Raw genomic sequence first — 18,092 nt, 5'->3', positions numbered from 1 at the left:
GCACGTACCTTTGTTAAGAAACCTTCGCGTTAATTATTCCTGGGACAACCAACACGACTCGCGTTCACGTGTGCCTGGATTAACGTTTTTGTAAATTTTCTGCCGGCTACATAAATCTTATCGATAAATTGCAATTATCTTGCCTGCACGAAACTCTTCGGTACTTTCAGGTATATCGCATGAATCACGTTCCGTGCCATACATTCTTAGAAAGTTATGAACTAATTTAGAGAAAAAAGGTAGAAAAATGGAAAAAAAGCGACATTGAAGAAAAGGGGAAGGAAAGAAGACTTACTAAACTTCGAATATCCAGAATATTCCTCGATACGAAGAAATTACAACCTTTCTTTGAAAGCCATTGTTTCCTGCATTTCCCGCCAATTTTGATAGCACAGCGATCGTACAAGTATTTGATTGGTTGGTTGACAATGTTGTAAGTACTACATATCTATCGGCGTGATCTGTAACGTTTTGAAAGCAATTTATCAATATTCTCGTCGAAATAATGAATTGTATTTGAAAAATATATACGACGATAAATTTATCGCATTACCATATACGTAGGATTACTGATGAGGGTGACAGGTATGGTATCAAACATACATTCATTAAAATCCTATTTAATTATCGTTTCAATTGAAATATAATGAGAAATCTGCATGCTATCATAAATGTAATTATTTGTAAAATGTAATTGCATAAATTGCGTTTGTTGTTCGTAAAATTATTCGTGACTGTAGTCACTTGAGAATTATTGAGGATAGCACGAAAATTTAAGCAAATACGATAGAGATTGAATAGATAACAAAAAATCCTGAATTATACAATAACTAAAAGGTTGCTATTTGAAATATGTTACATATTTTAAGGTATAAATTTAATAAACATGCTTACCTATAACTTACAACATTCGATGATCCTCCTAAGAAACGATCAACGTGCCATGACACTTTCGTACGTTACAACTTTGAAAATCTAAAATAGTATCGCAGAGACATCTATGCTCAGATCGATATCTAATGAAATCTTCGCTAGGTTACGTCGATAACACTATTCCTCTACTATACCGACCTTTAGCAATGCGTATCTGTAATTCAGAACTAAACTGACATAACTCAAGCCACCGATGAGGTACTTTCTTTGTTATTTTTCAACAGAGCACAATTATTATAATTATCACACACAGATTTTTGTAATATCTTAATCCGGCTACTATCAGTTTCAATAATTAAAGGTATGCGAATAACAGTCAGGTACAGATAAAAAATAACAAATCCTTCACTGAGTGTTATATATTTAGACATAAGTAGAAACGTAATTAATACCTCTCTTTTTTTCTAGTGATTTCAAAGTTCCAATAGAGGTTATACGCCATACTTCTACCTATTATTTGACTAAACCTGGGTAAGTTTTCACGTAATATTCATCTTCTAAATATCTTTTTGCAATTAAGCAAAATTATCATAAATTAAAGATATTTCCATAGAATACGCAATAAATAAATAAATATATATTATAAAGTTCATCGATATTTTACTAAAAACATAAGAAAAAGGTATACATATATATTTCTTCACTGGTTAGTAATCTTCCTCTGCCCCGTTTGAGTTCGTGCATTATAAGGTACTGAAAACTTTCTCATGGCGGACGGATAATAAGGTACCCTTAATTGCAGCAACACTTCCTCCAACAGCGCTTTTAATTCCACGTTATCGTCCCCGTTGTTATTTTCACGCCTGCTGGGAAAACAGCGTTTTCTTTAAGCCAGTTGCAACTTTGGGTCGTTATGGATGAAATTATTAATTAAAGCGTAAAATGATGGCGATCGACCGAACTTTTACTCGTTCGTCGCACGACAAGTTGCTCACCTTTCGGTGTCGCGCGAGTTTCCCAAGGCGAGCAGAAACAACGCCTCCCTCAGCCTCGCTGGCACGCCGAGGGATGATTCATGGAAATAACGTTCGTGATAACAGAACGTAATTTTTGTGGGAATGCCTCGCCTCGAGTCTAGCAGCCTGGCTAACCGAGGATGTAGCCAATTGCGGCGAAAGATTCGATGTGATGTCAGCACTAGTCTTTCTAAATGAGCCACAAACTCGGCCTGCTTCAGCAATTGGCGAATGTGTCCCTGAATTCACGCAATATTCATTCTTATACGGGTAGTCGCACACTTTAATTAATTTAATTAACTTCTAATTAAATTGGATATTCAATTAGAAACGAAGACTACAGGGACAGATCATGATGACCTATATTTTCCTCCCTTGGTAGCACAGTTTAAAATTTAATGCGTTGTCTGCCACTAATATATTAGTAGAACTGTCTTTTTAATGGACTTTGGAATTAAATGTACGATTCTATCACTTTCCAAATTAGTTCAAAGGTATGGGATGTTTATGTAAATTCATAGTTCTCTGAGCATTACTAAAGGAATCGAGGCTGAATAGTTTATTTTATTTACTAGATATTATAACATATACTCTAAATTGCATCTTCTACAAATTCTTGCAACTATATAAACATCCGCAATTTACTCATAACATTGATAGTACTATATATATTCTACTTAAGAAATACTCAATGAATATATGATTTATTTTCAAAAGAAACGTATCTTTGAACCTGACAGGTTATTTTCTATTTCAATTACGATATATCGAAGTACTTCCCTTTAGTTTGTCAAGAAGCGTAAAAATTAGAAAATCAACGAAAGTAAGCTTATTATATTTGTCCCATTTGATTTTCAGATGTAATCATCGATTGTCAATGTACTAGTGATTCGTTGCTATTTCCGATATTACTATGGAATTATTCATCCAGCATTCCGCAATACCAAGGAAACGTTTACGTAATGAATATCGAAGGTAGGTGAGTAAGAGTATCGACGGACCGTACCTCCTTCTCGAGGCCTTGGATGTCATTGACCGCGAGGCCGATCATCAGGTTCATCAGGACGATACTAGCGAGCATGACGAAAGCGAGGAACACGACCCTGCTCGTGGCTGGTAGGAAGGAACTCCCATTCTTCTCGTCCGAGAACAGAGCCCCGTACTCGTACTCACCCATCATCATTACCACGGTCTTCACGACGGCCCTCCAGGAATTGCGAAACTGGTCGTTCCCGTGGAACAAAACGGCGAAGCTGAACGCGAATCCGACAATCAGGCAGACGAACGCTAGGAGAACCTGAAAGGAAATAAAAAGCCCCAGATGCACGTTGTTATAATCGCGAAGTAGAGAGGGTGGTAAGGCTGCGCGAAGTAGGGGTAGGCAAGTGGGTCCTGATGGGAGCCATATCACCGACCAGACATTTAGAACCTTGCTTCTTCCTTCTTCCCCCTTTGGCTTTTCATTTCTAACGATATTCGCCGAAGGGAAGAGCCTCGTCGCTCTCTTGTACCTTTCGTTTCGGCTAAATGCAGGATCTTTCGCCATACAGACGGAATTAAAAAAAAAAAAGAAAAAAGAAAAAGAGAAAGAGGAAGCAAAGGAAAAAGATACAAGAAAAAAAGCCTCCCCCGGCACATTAAATCAGGGTTAACGTTGCTCCTGTTGAAACGACTCTCTTCGGTGAAAAACGGTGTTCTTGCGGTGTCGGACGTAGCTGCTTTTTATTCGCGCCCGTTTAACCGCGACTCGACGCGCTTTAACGAGGAAAATTGGGAGTTCTTCCTTCAACGGGGGATTCCTCGTTACTTTTTCCTTTCTCCAAGTTCGATCCTGACGAGCGAATAGGGCGAGGAACAGGCGATTATTACACGGCGCACCGGGAATCAAACGCACGTTGGTTGATTACGTCTACTACTGACCTTCAGAATATTCTTCAGCACCGTGGAGAACATGAGCGCGTAATATCCGCACATTGGAAGGCGGCCGATTAACAGCATCATTTGCATCCAGGCAAGCAGGATTGCCAGGCTGATGGAATGCAACATCCATTGAAGGGGCTGTCGAGCATCGTGTAATTCCTTTTCCCCTGATGAAGCCGTAATCTCGCTTCTATAAGCGCTGCCCATTGAAATCGTCAGAGATATTGCCGCGCAGGTGAACGATAGCCACGTTTCGTACTGTCTCAGATAATATCTAAAATACATAGGTTTTCGGAGTAATTGTAAGAATAAATAAAGTGAAGATGCTGATGAGAAGACGCGACAGATATACAAGATGGACAAGGTGAAAATTATTTTTGTTATATCAAATTGTATGGGTACCTTGTGAATCTACGTTTCAAATGAAATGATAAGTTTTACAGGTTTGACGATTTCCTGATCATATTAACTGTTGTTGGTTCTCGCGAGTGTCCCGATACTTACGAACAAGGGTGTAGGTACGTATCTGATGTTTATAGGAAATTTACCCACGTTAAAATTCTAAGAGAAGTGGCGAAGGAACAAACTTAATTTTATTTTGATTCTAGACGAACCTAGGTACCATCAGCACTTGAACGACATTGTGAAGGAAGAGGACGCAAGAACAGGAAGAGAGAATCCTCCGCAACAGGCTGCAATCAGTCTCGTATTGCAATATCGTTATGGAATAACCAGACAGGGAAAAGACCAGCAGGGCGTGGACGAAGACGAGACTAAAGAAGAATACTCTCAACTTGGACCACTTCAACCAGAGGAACGTTTCCACCAGCGGATGTTGTAGTATCGTCAATTGTTCCACGTTCGAGGCTGCTGCAATAAGGGACGTAACTACTCCCATTTGCAGCTCTCCTTTTGGTGCTAGCACGTTGAAGTCAATGGTGATCTTGAACAGAAAACAATAAAATACAGAAAACAGTAAAAGGGAGGAACGACATCTTTAGAACGAGTAAATCACGCTGTTTCTATTACCTGGGAATTTTCCACGGAACTTTCAACGGAACTCATTTTAACGCGGGAAGACAGAATATCGTTTAAAAATAAGACTGGTGTTGGTATGTGAGCAAATATGGCATCGATGACGGTAATTCCCGTGGTCGTTTCTGCACCTAAATTGCCACCGTGATCGATTAGTATTCGAACGCACTCGTGATGACCTTGGTAAGCTGCTCTATGCAATGGTGTTCGATTGATCTGGATATCAAAGAAAGAAAATGGGACAATTAAGTGATTATTATGTTAAATTTAGCAGATACATAGAAGGTTAAATAAAGACTCACGTTATCTCGAATGTCGATATCACAAGAAGGTATGCTCTCTAGAAGGATCGAAAGCGCCTCTGAGTTACCCGTGCTGGCAGCGAGATGAAGAGGAGTACTTCCTGTGCCTTTGCATTGATAAAAAGGCCACGCACCACCGTTCAGTAACCTTTTCGTCGCCGAACAACTTCCTAGTGAGGTCGCAGTATGCAATACGGTAGTACCTGTAAGTTTATAAAAAGGACTAATTAGGATCAAACACAACACAGAAGAGATCAGTACACGGTATGTGATAGATGAAATTGAATCAGCTTAATAATTTTCATAATTGACGACCTCTATATAATACCTGTATTAGGATCGATGACGTTAATCGAAGCTTTCGCTGATACGAGGATCTCGACGATGTCATTAAATTTGGAGATTTCGTTGAGATCTTCTTTTGCGATTGCGGTCCCTGCTAGTAGCAATGGTGTGATTCCACGTTCGTCTTCCACGTTCACATCAGCACCAGCTTCCACCAGGATCTTGACTACCGCAGCGTGATTGTTCTTCACAGCTTGGTGCATGGGTGTCCTTCCCCAACACTCTGGTGTAGGTAACTAAAATTCCAATCGATTAGTGCTTTCATTTGGAAGATGATAAATAAGATAGAAATATTTATAAAAATTCATATTTTCACGAACACAAGTAAAGAAACAGAACCTACGCGAAGGTTTGCTTCACTCATTAGATAATATAATACTACAAGTATTATATTTTGGATATTTAAATATTTCTGTTTACATTTGTTGTACATTTTTTAAACTCTTAAAATATTTCATAAACATTGCAGTCTACCGATAAATGTATCCAAAAAGCTTTAAAATTGCTAATGAGTTTAATTCACGGTACTCACGTTTTGACCAATAAAACGCAGGTTCGAAGGCGAACGAGTATTCTTGCAACAAGAATCAACTCCGACTCTATTTTCCGTGAAAGCTCCATGTTCCAACAACCAATTCACCACTTCGCAGTTTCCATGATGCGCCGCGTGAAAAAGCGCACATCTGCCAATTTTGTCCGTGGCATTGATATCACCTCCATTTTCATACAACAGTTGCAATAATTCAATATTCCCTTGCCAAGCAGCCAACTGAACGATAGTCACGCGCAATACTCCAACAGGCTGTAAGAATTTTTTATCGAATCTCGTGGTGCAGATCTCTATTGCCGTTCCTATATCGTCGTTTTCGATAGAGGTGATCAATTTTAATTGATCGTCATCATACGAATTCATTTCGGTTGATAATCTTTTATACACCCTGTTCTATGACCTATGTTTCAATTTCGCGTGTTTGCTTTTCACTAACGTCGAATTAACAGTGGTGCAGATAGATATATATTGCATTAATCAAAGGATGTGGTCAGTTATAAAATCTACGTGCCCCATGTGTTTTTATCGCCCGCTTAAAAATATGTTGCCCCGTTATTAACTGACGATAACAACCACTCAGAGGTAGTCCAGTTTTATTTACGTTCTCGACACACCGCAGATATTGGCTCGAGGAAGTGAGCAGCCAAGACCTATCTCCTCGTGTGTCTACTATTTGGGTATTGGCAGGTATCAAAATGTATCTATCGTGTCTTATTTTTTGGTACGATTTTTCGAAAATTGAGTGGTACGAATTTCTCTAGAAATGTGTTCGATCAGTATTTTTTCTGTAAAACAATCAGTATTTGTATCTACCTTCATTTCAAACGCTTGAATTCAGAATAATTTCTTAGAATTTGTAAAGCACTATTGCTTATAAAATCTATAAAGAACGCGTCAAATGACGATATAATTAATTCTTATACGTATCAACTACGTAAGTTATTAATTAATAAAATGCTGAATGCACAAGTACAATCAAATTTTAGCGTTATATGTCTTCTTTACGAAATTGTTCGAAATAATGATTTCTATTATATATTATAACAATCAGTGACGACATATTGGCTTAGTGTGAGTAACATTGCAATATTTTGGAAATGAAATATTTCAAATAATTCTATCTCTCTACGAATACAATGTAACTGAAATTAGAGGATCGTGATATCGACAAATATCGATTAACAAAGGAAATCTCTAAAAGGTATAAGTACGAAATGACTCATAACGAGGATTCGATGCTATAAAAGAGTAAAGATTGTTTACTTCGTTCCAACCCGTTTCAATGCACGTTAATATCTTTCACCAAGTTCGAACGCGCTCTTTCGTCAACTTACTCCTCTCTCTTCTTATTTCATCGACCACGCTATCCACGGCCTTAGCCCAATTCCTCTTCTCGAGCCTCTGCGTACATACATCCGCTCCATCCTCAACAATCTCGTTCGATTGCATTCCTATTGTTTCTATCCGCCCCGTTATTTACGTATACACGCTAGTATACTGATCGACTCCGACCATCTCTGAATACTCATGAACAGCCCTGTACTTGGCTATGCGTTTTCGATAACGAATCTGTCAACAATGGATAACGGGATCGGTCGGTCAGAAGAGCGATTCATCGGTCGAAGAAGTCGAACCTCTCGAGTAAAGCGACCGTTAGTGGTTACGAGCGCACTTACCTGGTACACGCACACAATCGCGTCGATGACACTCTACTGCCGCCGCAAGTTCAGGTGCACGCACACTCGATGTACATTCATGTAGAGACATGCATGTGTGCGTGTGAATGTGTGCGTGTGTGCGTGCATGGACACATACACACACACGTACATAGGCGGGATACCAGTTTCGAAGTCGAACCGAGGCGACCTTAACACGGGTTTCTCGCACGCGCACACACATGTACGACCAACGTTAACACACGTTCGTACGCTCAATCAACTAGAGAGAATCGCGTTACCTTGCAGAACGCGCGGGCCCAGTACGCGCTTGACCACGCTGCTGAGTGGAGCCTGTTCGACGCTTCCGTAGTTGTTCCAACAAGAACCAGACCGTTCCATCATGCCCAACTGTCCGAAGTGCGACAAGCCAGTCTATTTCGGTGAGTGCTTGCTTCTTCTTCAAGCGTAATATTCATCGAAAAGTATTTCTCAGCAGATTCTGGCTTTTGTTGAACGTAATCCTATTGTAAATTTTGCGAAACATTCCAAGATACAGATATTCTATACGCTAACTTTTGTAGTGGACACTTTTTACGTTGTGGATTCATCAGACCCCAAACTTTCGCGGTATTCTATACAGCGAGGGGCAGAAAGAGGTTTAAAATTGCTATTTACGTGTTTAAGTATCAGTAGCTCCTGCAGTAGACACCTTGTATACTTACTGTATTATATTTACTTAATGATCAAGTTATGTTGTTTCTCGTTGTTATCTCTTCTCCGCCATCGTATATATAGAGAAACTGTTCAATTTGTTGCGACTATTGCTTGAATTGAATATTCGTATCGCTATCTATATAGGAAGTCTCACGATTACTAAAAGAAGATTAGAAGTCTCTGTGTATCGGATTTCGAATAGAATTAAGTTTCAGTGTGTAAAACCGCAATATTCATAGCTATACTCGCAATCTGCTTAGTATTCAAAATAATTTACATTTTTTTCCGCATACGATGTCACAACGACAGCTTCGTAAGAAACGGATTGTCTAATCGATAATTATAAACGTTGCCCAATCTCGTGCAAATCGTTGACGCATAATCCGGCTATAACGTCCCATTCTACACTCACAGTGTCCACGAAATTGCTCGCCTATGTACGATTGCGTACATCCTGCTGCAGGAAATTCGCGTCACGAGTGCTACGCTATCCACGCAGTAGTGTGCGTGAAATGACGACAGGAATGATATCATTGTACGTCCTCGCGATTCACCTTGACAAATATTATGTCAACCTCGTTCCGTTGTGTACGAGTAAATACGCAATGGGAATTTCGAGTAATACGAGTTATTAGGTAGGAAATTTTATGCAATGAAATGCGAATATCATACGTCCTCTTATGTGTCGTCAGTCGTGTCATCGATGTGCATAGCTGGTTTTCAAACGTAATACATCGTACGATCCTTTGAACCATTTTGAGTCTTAAAAGACTAATAGAGAGAGAGAGAAAGAGAGAGAAAGTTGGTGTATATTGATCTATATGAGATCATTGGTAAATACTAATTTATATAATTTGGAACATATGTACTTTGATCCACGATAATATGATAATAATCGGTTATCAGGAACATACATATATTTTCATCGTGATGGCTACCATTGGAAGAACCTGAAGTTATGAGTTGTCCTCGATATTTATGATAATGCCTCATTCATTAGCATTATCTACAGAATTATTACGATACTAACGCACGCTGTTGTCACTATCGTCGAGGTAATTTTCTGTCGCGAATATCGCGCAAAACGTTTTGCTGGAATTCACTTTGGTAGTATAATATACGTACAAACAATGCTCATTTTTATTCTGGAATGTTCGACAATTCTTTCGACCATCGCTTTTCGCAATGTCTTGACAACTATTCGTTGTCATTATCTAAAATTCGCAAAATTCCAACTCTAAGATCACCTTATAATTTTCTATTAGCCATCGACTTATACCACGCGTTCAATAACTTTTCGATAACCATTCGTCACAATTATCGAACATTTTCAAAATTCTGTCTCTCGAACTAACTCGTACACACGTTCCCGTTAGTCAACAAATTCCAGCTATCGAAATTACCATCGCTACGTTTAACGTTCTAAAGTCCACGCGATTAGCCTCAAAGCCACAGTAGAATCTTCTTCAAATTTTCCACGATAATTCACCCACATTTCCACGATTGTCGGACTCAAAACAAACCAATTCAAACATACGACAACAAATGAACACCCACGACGACAGTGGCGTTCGACCTTGAGGCGCTCGATTTCGCTTATCGCGGTCGTTTTTCGCGAGGGGTCCTCGCGTTCAGCGAACCTCGTCGCGATAACCTTATCGTCGTCCAATCAGCAGGCTCGCGCTTCCCCTTGGACGCTTAGATAAACGTTGCACCGTGGTGGCTGCAGAACGATAGTTCGCTTTCGTTCCCTTCGGGCGGCCGATGTTGCTCGCGCCAGCTCGCGCGCTCGCCCAGAGCCATCGTATTCAGGGAGGTAGGCTTTTAATTGCACGCTTCCTCTTTCGAGCGGCCTTTTAGACGGTCCCGTTAAAGCACTATTAGCGCTGAAAGCGGATTTTTTTGAATACAGGAGAGCCGCTGCCGACGGCTACGTATATGGGCTTTCAGATCGGGCCAAGTAGGCGTGCGAGGAATGGATGCCGTGGCAACGGGCGAATTAGAGGGACGACACTCTTTTTCCGTGTATCGCGGGAGGAAGAGGATGATAGTTTCAAAGGGGTTCAGAGAAAGAGAGAGAGAGAGAGAGAGGGTCATTGGCCTCCAAATCGAAGACTCGCGAGCGCGTTTTTAGCTTGTCACCGCAGGCCCACGACCGGCTGCTAGGATTTGCGCGAGAAACACCGTTTAGTGGACTCGTCGAGAGATTACGCTTCTCTTTAATTAGTAGCTGCTTCAGCGAACGAGCCACTCAACTTGGAATTTTGACAACTGCTTGGTTCTCGGCTCTTGATTAACTGTGAATTTATGCGAGTGTATGGCTGTTGAGGGATTTAAAGGGCGAATTCGGACATTATGGCTGTGTCTTGGAGGATGAGGATGAGGATTTTCCGAGTATCGTATGGATTTCGTGGTGTGTTCAATCGTAGGAAAAGATTTTTAAGAAGTTTCGCCAACGATCGTTTGCGTTACGAGGATCGATGTTGGTTCGTGAGAAAGATATTATAAAGGATTGCATATCTATCCAAGCAATTGGTAACGTGCTAATTATTTTAGCAAATAGGACGTCCATCACTAGCTAGCCATTGACCCGAGAAATGCAAGATTTACGTTTCCCGCTCGATATTCACCGCGATATCTTCGCAACGAGTCGACCTCGACCGCTCCATAAATTATTGCTAAATACGAATATGTACATCTACGATTTTACGAATACCAAGCAACATTCAATAAATCAATGATTAAATTCTTAACCTCAACCTTACATAACGAGCTCGCCAAAGAGTACTCGTACTTTAAACGTGTTCCAAACGCCTTACACTTTTCAATCGCATTTTATTTGAAACTTACAATTAACCATGGGAAAAGGATGTGGACCTTTGAACCGTTGATCTTTGTATTCAATTAATCGCTGACACGCTGCGCCGTGTTACATTCTCGGGCAAAGTAACTTTTGAAGTTTCGGCCTTCTTCCTCTTGATCCGCGTAGGCGGCAAGCGCAGAAAGCGAACTCGCGGTGAAGCCACTCGCAGCTTTCTACTCGCATTTTCTTTGTTTCGAGCGAGCATTCTACGGGCAACGTGCACCCGCAAAAGGTAGAAGCTTTTTTCGAGCCCGGTCGCAACAGAGATCCTTTGAAAAACCAAGATCCGCCTTCAAATAAAACTACATTCGAACGATCTCGTGGCATTTGACAAACGACTCGTGTTATCCTCTGTCGTTTTTCTTTTTACGAATATTTAATGAATCTTCTTAACGAATCGTGGTTCACCCTTTTACGTCGACACATGACTGATTTTCAGGGAATTGCTGACTATTCGACGAACAAAGATTTCCTGCAGTTTCGCCGGATTTTATGAGCCGTTGGTTATTAGGAAAAGTAGAAACGCTCGACATCGAGATTCTACGAAATGTTATACAATAAGCATCCTTTTTGGTAACTGATGCTTAATGAATCAGCAATGAATGCCGTCACTGTGAAAGTTTTAGGGTTTCAAAGCCTCCTTGTCCCTGAGATATCTTTATTCGATATTTTAACGTGCCTACGGCTCTCACACGCTACGTAAAAATACGCAAAATACAATAGTAACAATAGTAAGACGGTAAAAATAGGAATAAGATTCCGCTACGTACGAATCTTTGAATGTAATTAAAAATATATGGAGAAGTACAATTCTACTGTCTTTAGCTTTTGATTCGTTTCAACTGTCATAATAACTTTGTAAAGTTTTCTTTAATTACTCGTCTCTTCATACGCTTTGAATTTTACGTCAAAAGCAAAAATACACAAAGAACGATAAGAAACAGTTCTTTTAGATTTAGAAAGCGATGGATACGAACTGCTTCCGCGCAAAAGTTCTTCGTTAATTCATTTCGTACACGGAAGGATGTCTTAAAGGGAGATTCGTAGACGGTAACAAGTCACGCAGCCGAACAAAAACTTCGTGGCCCGGGTGAACGCGCGTTCGCGGCGAGCGAGCTTGAAAACCGTGGATAGGAGAAGCGGACGAGGAAACAGAGTCACGTTGCATCGAGAGCAACGACAATAAAGTGTCCAGCGGCGAGGAGAGCGACAACGGGACAGGCTTCGGGAAGCAGTATCGAGTAATAATAAGAAGAACAGAGGAGGAAACAGGTTTGGAGAAGAATAGCCGGATCGTGGTGGTAAAGAACGACGCCAAGAGGGGAGAGGAGGATACGGGCGAAAGGAAGAAGAGAAAGAACGAAAAGAAGGGAATAGCTGCTTCCTTTTCCCTCCTCCCTTCAACCCTCCCGTTTATGATGTCACGGTGGGGGAGGTAGAGTTACTACGACGAGAAGTTTTTCACGGCCTTTCCTGGCGAGTTGGGCGAGGGCGGAGATGATGGAGGCGGCGGATCGGCAGTTTGAAAGACGCAGCAAGAAACGTGGTAGTGGGAAAGAGGGTAGGTGTGGGGTGGGTGGGCGGTCTGGGTGGGGTGCAAGAGGTGGAGAATGGTCTACCGAGGAAATAAAGAGAAAGAAGAAAAGAGAAAAGCAGGGAAAGACAGCGGGGGATGATGTTCCAAGCCTATGCAATCAGCAGCCGCCGATTGTTTGGCGCCCGAGCGCAACGATCCGTGCACAGCGCTGTCTGCCTTTTCGCGCTGCCACTGCACACCAGCAATGCTTGACGATTATGCACTCGCTTCTCCGCCGCCAGATAATTAGGAGTTAATTAACTAATGGCCCTTTATGCGTACCCTTCTTGCTCCACAGCCTCTCTTTCCTTCATCCGTGTACCATTCTGCGAGCAAGCTGCCCGTTCCTCCGTCTTTCTCGCTCCTCCTCGCTCCTACTCGCTCTTCGTCCTTCTCCTCCAACGCAACCTTCTCCCTTTTCTCTCGCTCTTTCGCCTCTTCCGCCCTCTCTCTCTCTTTCTCTCTCTCTCCTCGTCTACATCGCGGCCTGTCCTACCCCCCTCGCACCCTCTTTACGTACCCTCCCCCCCCCCCTTTGCCTACGTTGGTTCCCGACGTCGACCCCTTTAGACCCATTCCCGTGTCTCTCCGCTCCTCGTCATTTTCCAATTCCCCTCGCTGGCACCACCATCCTTTGTGCTCCTCCTTAGACGCGGAGGAACGTTTGAATGCCAACCACCGGGCCGCCACCGGTCCGTGGCTTTTTTGTCTTCCCCGCGAGGTTTGATATGTCGTAATGGTATGACGCAGCGCGGTGCACCCAAGGAAAAAAAGGCTACACTCGCTCCTCTGATTTCGCGGCCTTTTGTCAACCGAGATCCGAACCGCGTACGAGCGTCAAACACACGCAAGAACCACACCAGCCTGATAGAAAATGCACGCTGCTTTCTTTATCCGTGTTTCGAGAGGTTCGGCTAACGCGATACTTCGTCGTTACAAGGTATTGTTGATGCTACCAGTCAGCTTCATCCTTGTTACGTTCGCTCGTATTCGTCTCGATACTGGATCGCCACGCAACCGTACGCATGATCGACGCGATAGTTGAACGCTGCACAGCGACATTTCGGAAAGAAAATCGTGCCACTCGAAGTCTTTCTCAATCCTGTCGGCCTCCGATAATAAACGTATTTCCTCCTCTTCTTTCTCTCGGCTCGTGGGATCGACGCTCTTTTCGATTAATCAGCCGCGTTTCTGCGCGATGACGCGCGACAAAAGCGCTCGGCCGTGTCGCTGATTCCTTGTTTGCGTCGTCGACACCACCTTTAGCCATTAGTCGCGCGACGTCGCCCCTTGCGCTCCAAGAGAAATCCTGGAAAGGCGTATAATTCGCGCGTACTCGCTCGCACGTGGGAATTCGTCGCGCGACAATGCAGCGCGGATATTTTGTAAAGCGGCGTGGCTGTCGCGCTTTATCATGGCGAAGGCGCACAGGACGTCTCGAGTTCGCGCCTTCGCTGAATGGAACGCGTTCACCGAACGTCTCCGCCGGGAATTAGCCATTCAATTTTATAATTACGAAATTGCTAATGGAGCAGTCGGCGGCGAAGCTCGCGACGACTCGGGTCCCGCCTGGGGATAATTCTGTGTTCCGATCGTCGAGGGAAAGCGCGTTAGCGGATTCCAAACGGAGCGTGCAGCTTATTGTACGTTTGGATCGATCGTGCCTCTTCTAGATGACGCGCTCGTGAAGTTACTCGACGCTTTCGCTTCTAAATGAATGGTTGATGATCAGGATTTTGAAGGTTTCTCGAAGGTTTCCTTCGCATTCATAAATACTTTGAATATTTCTCGGTTTCGTTTGGTTCATAAGTTTATAGAATGTTTCTGTTTCTCAGTCTATGCCACTTTCACACAATGATGTAATAATAGGACGTTTAAAGAACACGTGCTTTGATAACAGAAACTTTACTGTACGCTAAAAATTATGTGGCAACTTTCAGGTTGCTTTGATAATCGTTCGAAACTTTGAAATTTTTCCACAAGCCATTTGACACACTGCCAATCTTATACAAATTTTTCACAACATTGAAATTACTTCACAACGTACCTGTTTGATAATTTGAAATTTCGTAAGTTGTGGAACTATCTTATCTTAGAAATTCTCGTATGTTAAGAATTTTCCCAATGTCCAATCTTTTAAATTTAGAAATAAGAATATGAAATGCTTCGAAACTAAAAACGTTGAGATACGAAATAATTTCAAACGTTCCATGTATAATACGAATATCGTAAATGTTTGAGGTTTTGCATTACGCAACGATGGATCGGTGGTAAGCGGCAATTCCGCGACACGTGGTGCGACAATCGTTATCCAATTCCGCCGCTTATTATTATGCAATGCCACGCGTTTGCCGACAATCACCACCGTTTGCACCGGTTTACTTATTGTCAGCCAGGGGGTTGATAAAACTTCGTTCAGGCTTCTTTATCGGGAACGCAGCCGTACATGGCTTTAGCGAAGTGGATTGAGGCCAAGCGAATAGACCTGATCGAACGTAATAATTTCCCCGTTTTCATTTCACCCGGTGAATCATTCGTGGATCGGTGACATCGAAAGCGGACAATCGACTTATACGGCACGAAACGTGAATATCAAATTAAACGAAGCTTATACGAACGCGATTTTTCTGTTTGTTACAGCTGAAAGGAAAACCTCGTTGGGAAAGGACTGGCATGGTTCCTGTTTACGATGCGAAAAGTGTAATAAAACTTTGACACCTGGTAGCCATTCGGAACACGAAGGCAAACCTTACTGTAATCATCCGTGTTATTCTGCTCTGTTTGGTCCTGGAGGTGAGTGACGAGTAAATATTCGATGGAAGAATTCGTGTTTACTCAGAACTACTGGAAGTCTTATTCGATTTATTTGTTGGACTCATTCTGCTTTGGATCTTGTGAATTCTATTCTCTTTTGATAGATTCGATTTATACGTGAACGTCGATGGATGTTCTATAACTCATGGTTTTCATAATGGTCATTAAAAAGTAATTTTTAGATTTCCTTCTATTTTTTTATACCTTGACTGTTCTGTATCGATTTCTTAAAATCACGTTAACACAATTTGTTTAACGTCGCGTCTCTTGGTACAATTTGCATTTCGATGATTTAGAACTCGATGGATGATGGTGATCTTAATTTCAAATGGTACTTCTTAGTACTCATAGAGAATTATAATATAATCTGTTTAGGACAATTCAATGAAATTAAAGGATTTTTCTTGGTCCTTCTTTTTACTTGCTGCAATCTCGATGGACTCTGCTGAAACATTTATTCTTACGCATTGCAGGTTTCGGTCGAGGCGGCGCCGAGAGTTACATTTACAAAAAGTGAAAAACCCGAGGACTTCATGATGATGTAATACATAATGTTAATCTAATCGCGTTACCTGTACCGTAGTAATTATATTTAATGGATAATGAACACCTAGATTGCCTAAGCGTGAATTATGTACAATATTTTCGTAACGATTACGAAATGTGTGGTTGCAAAGTATGGTATACTTAAGATAATTAATTTTTTATAAGGTTGTATATTGCATAATGTATATCTGTTTACTACATATGTAGTTATAAAGTGGAATAAAACTTTAACAATGCCAGTTTAAAATCCAATGTAATGAAACTTGTGTCTACGTTTTTCATAATGGGTAAGGAAGATATCTGTATCACCTTTCGATGATCCGTTACCTGTTATATCGACGAGCAGCTAGGCAGGTCTGACATGCAGAGTTCATTTCTACCCCATAATGGTGCTTTCAGAAAGTAGTCAAATAAAGGTAGGTGGCAGCTTGTGCTTCGTGCATGCTTTGCATAATTGATCGAGTTATTTTAATTCATTGTAACATCTGAATCATTTTTCAATATTCTAAAATTTTTTCACTAACTTTCTTAGTCACTATAATATGATATAAAACGAAATTTTGTAGAAGAATTTTGCTTTTAACCATTACTGTAGGTAGGAAAAATATCCTTTAATTGCAGAGAAACAGTTGCAACAAAATTTTATATACGTATTGTCGTTTAATAAAAGTTTCTTTATTCGCTAGAAGACAACAGGAGACGAATTTCATATAAACCTCATATTTATTTAAAAAGGATGTACAGAGTTTTGTTTGCAAGTATCAACAGCGAGACTCGGCAAGAGCGGCGCACAGAACAAGAATATCACACGGGACGAAATGACAGCGAAATGAAGGGGAAAAAAATAAAATAATAAAGAAAAGAGATAAAACTGCTTGTTATTCGGATAAAAAGTCCACGGGACGCAGCATCCAAACCGAAATCTCGATTTCACAAGTATTTTGCTATTGAGGGTGCATCCTCTTCGTTTGAACGCTGCGCGAAAATGATTCTTCTCGTGACGCAACGGTTTTCTTTTCTCTTTTTTTTTATTGTTCCTCTTCTATTTACGATTCGACGTTAACATATCGTGTGCTTTCCTCTTTTTACATCTTCCATTTTTTCTTTTTTTTTGTTTTCTAAAACGTTTCCATACGATGGAAGCTGCTCTTTTGAAACGTTACCGCGATATTGCTCTATCCCTCTTTCTCTCTCTCTCTCATTCGACGGATTTCTTTGGCAAAACTTATTACACATAGGTCGTCGATACTAATTAATAAATAGTAAAAGGCATTAAATAATCGTATAATAATAGTGATGATAATAGTATAATAATAATAATTAGAATAATAATAATAATAATAATAAATCATGAGAATAATGGGGGAAAAAAGTAGCAATAATAGCAGATAGAATAAAAAATAATAATAATAAAAAAGAAAATTCATAATCATCTCATCGTTACAATAATAATAATAGGTTAACAATGTCAAGTCCGCATTAATCAATTATAATCCCGACAAATTATAAAAATCGCAATAAATGTCAGATCAAATTCACCTGGCCGATCTTCGACCCTGCGATTGTGTGCTGTGTACAGGAAGTATCTTTAAAACGCTAGACGTGAAACGAGAATAAACGAAAGAAAGCTTTTTTCACTCTGTTGACAGGCATATCGCAATTTATGAAACAATATAATACTCGAATTTGTTGCAGCCTCGAAACACTAACGGTATCGCAATTTCTTTCTCCTTCTCTCTTTCCATCTCGTTCTATTTCTCTTTCACCTTCACTTCGACTTGCCGATTTCGATACCCATGGTTCTTCCTGTACACGACTTTAGGACGCGAAACGCTACGATACGACAATTTATAAATAGCAATTATTCAGCAATTAGAGAT

At 40.9% G+C, this 18,092-nt stretch overlaps 2 protein-coding genes and 2 long non-coding RNA genes across 6 annotated transcripts; 3 read left to right on the top strand and 1 right to left on the bottom strand.

The window, feature by feature from the left end:
- Window positions 1–1,515: 1,515 nt before the first annotated feature.
- LOC138181719 (transient receptor potential channel pyrexia) lies at window positions 1,516–8,121 on the bottom strand. 3 transcript variants are annotated; one of them, XM_069116816.1, is made up of 10 exons: window positions 7,999–8,121; window positions 6,024–7,610; window positions 5,475–5,727; window positions 5,147–5,349; window positions 4,839–5,060; window positions 4,424–4,752; window positions 3,810–4,083; window positions 2,896–3,186; window positions 1,869–2,128; window positions 1,516–1,739 (listed from the first exon to the last, which is right to left on the bottom strand). In XM_069116816.1, the coding sequence occupies exons 2-10, from the start codon at window positions 6,402–6,404 to the stop codon at window positions 1,574–1,576; spliced, it is 2,379 nt and encodes a 792-aa protein (XP_068972917.1). In that variant the 5' UTR covers window positions 6,405–7,610; window positions 7,999–8,121; the 3' UTR covers window positions 1,516–1,573. The 3 variants fall into 3 exon arrangements, with proteins under 3 accessions (XP_068972917.1, XP_068972916.1, XP_068972918.1); XM_069116815.1 differs by lacking the exon at window positions 7,999–8,121 and adding an exon at window positions 7,718–7,862; XM_069116817.1 differs by lacking the exon at window positions 7,999–8,121 and adding an exon at window positions 7,718–7,862 and having other exon boundaries at window positions 1,516–1,736.
- On the top strand, window positions 4,063–4,493 carry LOC138181721 (uncharacterized). Its single transcript, XR_011173584.1, has 3 exons — window positions 4,063–4,173; window positions 4,253–4,327; window positions 4,418–4,493. It is a non-coding gene; the product is annotated as an uncharacterized LOC138181721 (long non-coding RNA).
- Window positions 8,008–16,459, top strand: LOC138181720 (cysteine-rich protein 1). The gene is made up of 3 exons (XM_069116819.1): window positions 8,008–8,139; window positions 15,493–15,645; window positions 16,140–16,459. Exons 1-3 carry the CDS (start codon window positions 8,100–8,102, stop codon window positions 16,181–16,183), a joined length of 237 nt encoding a protein of 78 aa, XP_068972920.1. The 5' UTR covers window positions 8,008–8,099; the 3' UTR covers window positions 16,184–16,459.
- LOC138181837 (uncharacterized) lies at window positions 9,639–11,166 on the top strand. The gene is made up of 2 exons (XR_011173616.1): window positions 9,639–10,229; window positions 10,326–11,166. It is a non-coding gene; the product is annotated as an uncharacterized LOC138181837 (long non-coding RNA).
- Window positions 16,460–18,092: the final 1,633 nt, after the last annotated feature.

Source organism: Bombus flavifrons, chromosome 7 (assembly GCF_040668555.2).
Source record: "Bombus flavifrons isolate JBK064 chromosome 7, iyBomFlav1_principal, whole genome shotgun sequence".
Classification (NCBI taxonomy): Eukaryota; Metazoa; Arthropoda; class Insecta; order Hymenoptera; family Apidae; genus Bombus; species Bombus flavifrons.
Note: the sequence above shows the minus strand (reverse complement) of the source record. Positions and strands in the feature narration are given on the sequence as shown.

Coding starts and splice junctions, on each gene's coding strand:
- LOC138181719 (XM_069116816.1), bottom strand. CDS start 6,404: ATGAATTCGTATGATGACGATCAATTAAAATTGATCACCTCTATCGAA. Junction 4,084..4,423: donor CAAGTGCTGATGGTACCTAG/GTTCGTCTAGAA, acceptor TATGTATTTTAG/ATATTATCTGAGACAGTACG. Junction 2,129..2,895: donor TCCAAGGCCTCGAGAAGGAG/GTACGGTCCGTC, acceptor GCGTGAATTCAG/GGACACATTCGCCAATTGCT.
- LOC138181720 (XM_069116819.1), top strand. CDS start 8,100: ATGCCCAACTGTCCGAAGTGCGACAAGCCAGTCTATTTCG. Junction 8,140..15,492: donor CGACAAGCCAGTCTATTTCG/GTGAGTGCTTGC, acceptor TGTTTGTTACAG/CTGAAAGGAAAACCTCGTTG. Junction 15,646..16,139: donor TGCTCTGTTTGGTCCTGGAG/GTGAGTGACGAG, acceptor TACGCATTGCAG/GTTTCGGTCGAGGCGGCGCC.